Source organism: Hylaeus volcanicus, chromosome 2 (genome assembly GCF_026283585.1).
Source record: "Hylaeus volcanicus isolate JK05 chromosome 2, UHH_iyHylVolc1.0_haploid, whole genome shotgun sequence".
NCBI classification, from domain to species: Eukaryota; Metazoa; Arthropoda; class Insecta; order Hymenoptera; family Colletidae; genus Hylaeus; species Hylaeus volcanicus.
This window is the reverse complement of record NC_071977.1, coordinates 2,041,854-2,050,270: the sequence shown is the minus strand read 5'-3', so window position 1 is coordinate 2,050,270 and position 8,417 is coordinate 2,041,854. Positions and strand designations below refer to the sequence as shown.

At 45.4% G+C, this 8,417-nt stretch overlaps 1 protein-coding gene across 3 annotated transcripts; it reads right to left on the bottom strand.

Moving 5' to 3' along the window:
- Positions 1-2,205: 2,205 nt before the first annotated feature.
- LOC128885143 (lutropin-choriogonadotropic hormone receptor-like) lies at positions 2,206-8,345 on the bottom strand. 3 transcript variants are annotated; one of them, XM_054138990.1, is made up of 4 exons: positions 7,310-8,345; positions 6,484-6,663; positions 6,194-6,388; positions 2,206-6,009 (listed from the first exon to the last, which is right to left on the bottom strand). In XM_054138990.1, exons 1-4 carry the CDS (start codon positions 7,470-7,472, stop codon positions 4,613-4,615), a joined length of 1,935 nt encoding a protein of 644 aa, XP_053994965.1. In that variant the 5' UTR covers positions 7,473-8,345; the 3' UTR covers positions 2,206-4,612. The 3 variants fall into 3 exon arrangements, with proteins under 3 accessions (XP_053994965.1, XP_053994967.1, XP_053994968.1); XM_054138992.1 differs by having other exon boundaries at positions 6,484-6,603; XM_054138993.1 differs by having other exon boundaries at positions 6,484-6,688; positions 7,310-7,418.
- Positions 8,346-8,417: the final 72 nt, after the last annotated feature.

Genomic DNA, 8,417 nt, shown 5'->3' with positions numbered 1-8,417 from the left:
TTGTGCTACCCGATGTACCCGTTTCATGTGTTACGTTGGCGTGTATTTCAATTTTACCTGGTTAAGATTAGTGGATTTGGTTGACCATTGCGACTATACGCGTCCCACCCTTCGCGGGGAACGAAGCTTAACCTTCCTCCGAAGCGTTCCGCGGGGTTTCCACGTACGCAGACATTGTTGACATCAGTTTGTTGACATCAGTTTGTTTACACAGTTCTTAGCGGTCTTCGATCGATGCAAAATTTGATTTCTTAATTCACGTTCGATTCTGAGTCGGACCTAACCTCGCAAGCAGAAGTACACTTATTGTTTATGAGAGAAAAAACTGGCGCCAATAGTCTTTCGCACGTGCAAACCCTCTGTCTCTTACGCGATGACGCGCATTCCTTTTGCCGGCTTCTTATTGTTCGGGTTAACAATTTTAGTTCGCTCCTCTCTCCCAGTTGGCAAACTGACACATTTGTATCTCAGGGGCCTGATCGAACGAACCGCGGGATTATGCGATCTGGGAAGTAAATCGACTGATCGAGGCATTGGGCATTGTATCGTCCTACACTTTTGCAAACGTAATTTAAAATCCCTCTATTCTGCCATGAAAGATAAAAGCTTGTCCGTAAGACAGCGTGCTAAATCAATAATTTGTAACAATGTAATTCTTCCCGTAGGGAACAAGCAATTACATTGGTTATTAAAAGCGTTTCAAAGATTTACATGTTCGAAATGATAATGAAATAGCTTGTTCGCAACTTGAAGAATTATCCCCTCGCCCTCGACGAGATTCTCTCGGTTTTTGTCATTTTTAAGCGTAATATTCGATTCGCGGAAGATCGTTACGTATAGAAAATTATGTAAGAACGTGTATCGTACAAGAGAGCAATAGACGGAGAAATCTGAAGTTTCGTGGACCAAATTCGATTAACGTACACGCGAATACGTGATCGAAAGTATCTACACGATTCTCTAGGCTCGGTTAATAATTAATTAAGAATTAATTAATAATTCGAGAGACCAGCGTGTAGGAACGTGTAATCAGAGCGAACATCAGACAAATGTATGAGAATAAAATGTGTCAGCTTCGTTTAGTGTCTTACTTCGTATCGACCCGTTAAGTACCAATTTTCGCAGCTTGTTTCCGATTGCGAAAAATTGTTTGGCGGCTGGCGTTGCTTTCGATCCTTACGCTTTCGGGACCGTGTTCATCTGCAATCGATAAAATAATTCAGTCCGCGGAGTTCGCGACGATTTTCGTTTGAAAAAGTAGACATTTCTTTAGGACTCTGAGTGTTTTCTGTACCTACGAAAAGCGAAAACTGAACACGAGTGAGGGAGATCCTTGGTGGATCGGTGAGTAGCGTCCTAACCTAAACAGTAAGATCATAGTGAGTTACTGATTATTGTTAGAGACAGAATGAAAGAGAGAGTATGCGTGTATATATGAGAGAGAGAGAGGTATAAGTGCATGTACAGTGTGAAAGTGGTACACGTTACTTCAGAATATTTATATACGCTACTGGCCAAAAATATAAGATCATACCTCGACATTACTTCCTCGTCGAGAAAAACCAACTTGAATGTGCACAACGTTGGTAGCTCTCCAAAATGGCGTCGCAATGGCGTCGCAACGGCGTGCCCCATCCAATCTTTAAGATCGTTTTTCTCGAAAACAAACGAATAAAGGAACAAATTGTATACCACATTGTCTGATTATTTTTCATTTAAACACCCGTTAGGACAGTTATTTATCGTTATCAAACAACTACTAAGTTATCATTTCGAGAACGACAACAAGTGGTCTGATATTTTTTGGCCAGTGGACACAAGTATCCGCGACAACCACGTTGAACTATTCAAAGTCGAATTTATTTTAGATAAGTATTTAAATAATGATTACTATTATATTGTTGGTCGCCGCTTCGAAAGCGAGACAGGTCTTCCTTGTATCGCGACAGACAGATTTTTCAAAAATAAAGGAATTCCAACGAAGAAAATCGGCAGAGTCAACTCCAATCCAGTGCCGTTTTAATAAAGGAGATAAATTTAACGAGGAGCCCATAATGCTGTTAAAACGGCTCCTTGTTTTTATCTTTTCAGTCTCACGAGTATGCCAACCATGCATTGACACTGATACGCTCGGTTCCATCGCTACTCGTCGTCGAGTCGCTTTTTGTTTCACAGGAACGACGACAATGAAGATACAACAACCTGTTTTATCGTAATGCACAGTTTTATTAGAAAAACGTTATTAAATAGTTCGGTTCGGACACACACGCAAATCGCGTTCGTCGAGCAGGCGAAACGACGCTCAAAAAAATGGATGCAGCAACGGTTGCTGTGAAAACAACGAAAACGGCGAAGAAACGAATCAACGCATTCAACAACAGAACGAGTCCGGTAAGTGGTAATACTATAAGCGTCTCTACCGCGTATAAACATTTGCACACTACAGGGTGGTCATCGAAATACCACAGACGAGCGACAAGAGTTAGAAAGAGATTCAAAGAAAAGTTATACGTTGCAGAATTGACTACAAGGAAACAGTAGCGTCGACAGGACTTATGCTACATCTTATTGGCGCTAGTGTTTCGCAATAGCTCTCTTACACTCGGACACTTTGGCGGTGATAGTTTTCGTGCCACCCTGTATAACGATCTTATAATAATTTTTAGGCTAGAACGATCTAACTGTAACCTAACAATCGATTAACTTAGCTGCACTTGCGAATCTTTTATCTCCACGATTATTAAGGTGGTCCATAAATTCTCAGAGAGCTTCGCCTTTGCGATAGCTTTTGTTTTTAACATTCTAGATGAACTTTAAAACTTGTAATTGTAACGATATTACTCCTAGTAACTATTATTCTGTATCGTCTATTAAACTAACGATTAATTACGTACGTTAACTTGTTGGCAGTTGTTTTGCATTGATATTGTAACTTTCATAGATGACAAATTAATGTTACGTTGTTTCGCCGGAGCTTAGCTACACTAATCATATCCTTTCGGTTATGTAATAAATATATAAGACTCAAAACCTTAAGTATTCACAATGCAGAGGTAGTTAGAAAAATGAGTCATGGGTAATTTGTTCAACGATTACAGTCAACGTTTGATATTCCCCATCGGTTCTGTATAATATTATCTTTCCACGCTTCGTAATAAATAAACTTTCGGATATTTATGTCGTTGCGATAACTCTATGTACAATACGATATATAAAATGGTTAGCAAAAGATGTTCAAATTTCTGTTAAATGTAATCACAGTTTACTCGAGAATTTATCGACCACCGTAGCGACGAACAAACCATCGTTTAATCAATAAATTAATCGAGAATTAATCGTTTATTACTAGTATTGCGGAACTTGTTGCGAACCATATACAGGGTATGTCGTACAAAATGTCACAAGTCGTTTTCTTAGAAACTAACAACGGTCGTTGTTAGGAAAAAGGAAGTCCATTGAATCTAGTAAAAAATTAACAACACCTTCCACCTTAAGCTTCGTTAGTTCCCAAGGAAACAGTTTGTAACATTTTATATAGGACACCCTGTACGTTACGTGACCCGATTTTCAGCTAGAAATCGGTTACAAGTTTACGGGACGAATTGTATAAACCGTCAGTCTTATAATAACGCAAACGCACCCTATTAACAATCGAAATATTATACAACGGATCCCTCCTTGAATACTGATCTAGCGACAGAAGATTTCCTCTCGAACGGTTCACGCGTTTTTCGATAGAAGCGCTCATCAGCGGCGGGAGCCGAGTGATTTCCTCGCGAAAAGAAAGAAAACAAACACGTCGTGTGTCCTTTTAATTTATCAATAAATACTTCATCGTTCTATTCTTAATCCAAAACTATACAGAATGTCGAGTTCCAATGTCACGGATTTAAACCTACGGTCTTCGAGGTCTCTTTTATGCTAAAACCCACTAAAAAAATTGACCAGTCTAGGAATCTTCTTTTTCAAAGAGAAACATCGTCTTGGATTCGTCTCTTACAGTGATTCACGCTTTCAAGTGACGATTGTTTATCTCTCAAGTAATAGAATCATTACTTTAGAATCATTACACTGTTTATTCGGTGCTGGGGATTCCCCGCAACTTGGCAGTGCTGATTTTGTCACGTGAAAATGGGATTCACCGTATCTGAAACAAAGATACAGAACCACTCTCTCGTAAACAACGGATTCGAGTCATGCGAAAGGCTATTGTTTCCCGAGACACTGTAATCATTGGCAGTATTTAACAAATATGACTATTGGATGCGTCGATTACACCCTCAGGGTGCAATCGAATCGCTTATCTGCGCGTGTAACGGACGGTCAGTAAAGGTAGATTGGTCTTTCGCTATCTTGGCCTTGGACCGTCTACGACGTCTACGAAAACATGCGCGAGTAATTTTACGATACAACATTCCTCTCTTCGCCAATGTCCCTTGCTTCTCCAAAGCTCCAGCATGCGATCACACTCGTCAACTACCACTCTTCTAATACTGAAACCGTTCAGGAGCAACGAGACCCGGTCTTACGATCCTTCAGGATCGACTAATCCCTGAAAGGTATACGCACATACACACAGTGGCATACACACACGCACTCGTACACAATATCTCTAATTCTGTGGCGTGTTCTCGTCGTCCTGCTGATCGCTGGTCTCTGCCGCGGAGGGTATCGTGGCGAGTAGCCTGACGGCTAGTCTGCTAGGTGATCCCGGTGGTTCTGGTTCCTGGATCGCCAGCTGACGCGTCAGTCTTGGCTTCGACCTGGCCGGTCTGGGCGTGTTCCGCGCGTTTATCTCCAACGACGCGCTAGATCTGGATATCCTCCACGTGCTGGTGCTAGCAGTGGTGGCGGAACCGGACGAGTCGTTTCTAGACGAACTGAGATTGGAGTCTTGAGACGGTTTCCTGGTGATCAGCCAGGACGACGCCCTTCTTTTGGGGTCTAGCAGCCGCAACGGGATTCCGCAATGGTGGGTCTGCCTCCAAGAGTCCGATCTCGACGAGGAGAAGTTCTCGCTGGAGGAGACCGAGGAGGCTCTTTTGTGCTGCTTCTGTTGGATCTCCGCGATCTGGTAAGCGTACTGGTCGCTGCGCGCGTGACGCGGCCGAGGGTTCTTCGCGCATGGCCACAGTATTCTGGTGCCCCATCGTCGGTAACCGGAGCACTGTCCGGTCTCCAATAGTCTCGCGTTGCACGCGCAGGGCGTCTGATTGTCGCGCGAGGACCTGTCCACCAGGCTGTTAGTGTTCACCGGGGTCTGTCGGTTGCTGAAATTTGAACTGTGCCGGCATCTGCCGATCCCCCTAGTCACTCTAGACTCCTCGATCGCCTTGCATATCAGCACGCAGTCCTTCTTGAACTGCTTGGTCAGGATCGCGTATAGAAACGGATTGCAGCAGGAGTTCAACGGTAGTACGAACACGGCGAACACCTTCGCCTGTTCCAGGGAGACCAGCTGCAATCCGAAGGTGGCCGTCAGGGAGAAGAACGCTATGGGGGACCAGCAGAGGAAGTCCGTGAACACTAACAGCGCCATTCGCTTCGCTATGCGAGAGTCGTTCGAGTTCCACGCCTGGGAACCCCTGATCGCGCAGTACATCTTCAGGTAGCATCCCATCAGTATCAGGAAGGCTACACCGTTGATCAGCATCAGGAAGATCACGTACGTGAGAGCGGCGTCGCCGTTCGTCTCGAACGGCAAGCATATCGCGAACTTCCTGTAGTCCGAGACACCGAACAGAGGCAGAGTAGCCATCGCCAAAGCAAAGCCCCAGCCCACTGTCATTATGTAGCCCGCGTGCTTCAACGACAACCGCTTGTTCAAGTGCATCGCGTGAGTTATGGCGTAGTTCCTCTCCAGAGTGATCACCGCCAGGGTGTAAACGCTCAACTCGGAGCTCAGAACACCCAGGAAGCCGGCCAGCTGGCATCCGGCGGACATCTGCCAAGGAATGGCGTACATCCGGAACTCCCCAAGGGTGGAGGCGTCTACCACTGCCAAGAGACCTGAAAGCAACGTTATCAACTATTATATTTTCGGTTCTTGGTCCTTTTTGGATGCCAGAGTCTAGGGCGTTTACATCTCCGAGACTCGAGTATCCTTTCTCTTCGCTATTACAGCCGAGCATCCACGAATTCGTGCAAGGCGTCTCTCTTAATGATGACTAGCAAGATATTTCTGTCCACTGACCTAAATAAATACCCATGAAAAAGTCCGCGGCGGCCAAGTTGCAAACCAGAAATCGCGGGACGTCCATTTTGCTCCTGGAGAATATTAATACGAACACCACCGTCCCATTTCCAAGCATCGCGAGCAGAAAGACCACCCATACGCCGCATCGGAGCGTCCACCAGTCGAATAGGTCTTGGCACGGCAGAAAAGGACCTAAACGCGGCAGAAAAGAACCTTGAAGCACCTTTTCGTCGAACAGCGATGCTCTGGAATCTTGAGAAAGAGAAGTAGGGGAATGGGAAACGTACCAGGTTGAGGTAGGCACTGAACGTGAGAAGGCAGTGTCTGAGCTGGCAGCGTAGCTCGGCTGTTCTGCTCTTCAAAATAATCCTCAACATATGAGGGCAGGTTACCAGGGTACGTAAAATCTGAACCAAAGTTAGCCCAAAGTTCATTTATTTGCGAGCCGAATTTGTCGGTCATGTTATCTAAACAAACGTCATCACTTCAGTCCTGCAAAGTTTCATTCTGTCGTTCTTTTTTTTTTTTTTTCGATGATCGAACGGTTGCTTGGATGGTCTAATGCGAGAGTGTGAGCCGCGACTCGAATCACTGATACCGGCGAATCGGAAAGATTCTTTCGACTTTTACAGAATATTTTCTAAAACGATCATTTCAGGTTCGAGTGACGTTTTCGTTCGTCAGACGTTAAGCTTTGGTCTTTTCGAGAGTCTTTTGGATTCGCCGCTGATGTGTAGCGACTAAAAGATCCGAGAATAAAGAAGGGTTCCGTAGACCTGTACAGCTGATTCTCGCGCACGAATAACATAAACGGTCTTGCGTCTAGACGGTACTTAAGTGTCTTCCTCTTACGGAAATAAAGCAGAATGAAATACATTACTGAAGAATTATTGTCGTGAAAGCTGTTTGAACCGTGTATGAAGAGTGTTAGGTGACGATGGTTAGTGACGACGATTCAAAATGGAGGAATCTCTGGCTGATACTTAACGACTATTGGTAATGTGGTGCAGCACCACATACATTGGTGGTGCTGCACCACTCGAAGAGTATCAACCACGAGACGCGAAAGGTTCACGAGTCTCAACAGGAGGACCTGCTGGTTGCTCTACTTACTGTGCTGCGGCCATATATCGGAAAAGCTCGAGTTCCACAGACTCATGTCGAACTCGTTGTCAGTGGGGAACAAGATCGACTCTTGGACGGAGGACTTGGTCACCGGGTCCTCCACCTCCATGGAGAGAAACGAGCAACAGTGATAAGCGTACGAGAGCACCATCGTTTGGACGCGCGGAAATCTATCGGGCGAGGGAAACTCTCTGAGCGCTGGGTTGTTGAAGGTCTTGAGGTGCAGCAACCCCGAGAGTCCCAAGGTTGGCAGGGCAGGGAACACGTTGTTCCCGAGATTTCTGCAAGCAGAGGAGGCTTATGAACCCTTTGCACTCGAGATGTTTCTTAGCATTCTATTGCCATGAATTCTAAGCTATCTAGTTTAGAGAATAAGATCCACCTTTACCTCGCCAACAATCACTTTATTTACACTTCGAGCTCTAAAGAAATTAAACATAAAGAAACAGTAGGGATTTGCTGCGTGAAACCTAATGGTGACGGGGAGTCACCTCTCGACTGCAAAGGGTTAGTACAGAGCCTTTCCAACTAAATCCCCGATTAATTACGTTCCCACGTGTTCTCGATGCACCTTCCGAGACCTACCTAATCTTCCACTATTCGCGCACGAGAAAGTACGACCTCGCGGACAATAGTGTAGTATCCGCGCCTCCCATACCTAACAATAAGGAGTCCAATAAGAACACGAAACGTAGGGTATACGGGATTGGTCGCGTAGGTAAAGCGGTCGACTGTGGATCCGAGGATCGTGGATTTCGAATCTCCGTGCCTTATTTTTCGTTTAGACTCCTACATATGGGGGCTCGTCCGGGATGGGGGGTTACAGCGGCAACTACACCGAAGAGGACCGGCCAGTGACGATGAGTCACGATGAACAACAATGCCACGCGAACGACGGTGGAGCGGGCAACAATGAGGCGTCGAGAGAGAACAACGTTCCAGAAAGAGAGAGGGGAGTACACTCGCGAAAGAGGGCGCGGCGCGCACTGTTGTAGAGACGCAAAACCCGAGAGAGAAAGAGAGAGGGGAGTACACTCGCGAAAGAGGGCGCGGCGCGCACTGTTGTTGAGACGCGAAACCCGAGAAAACGGACATT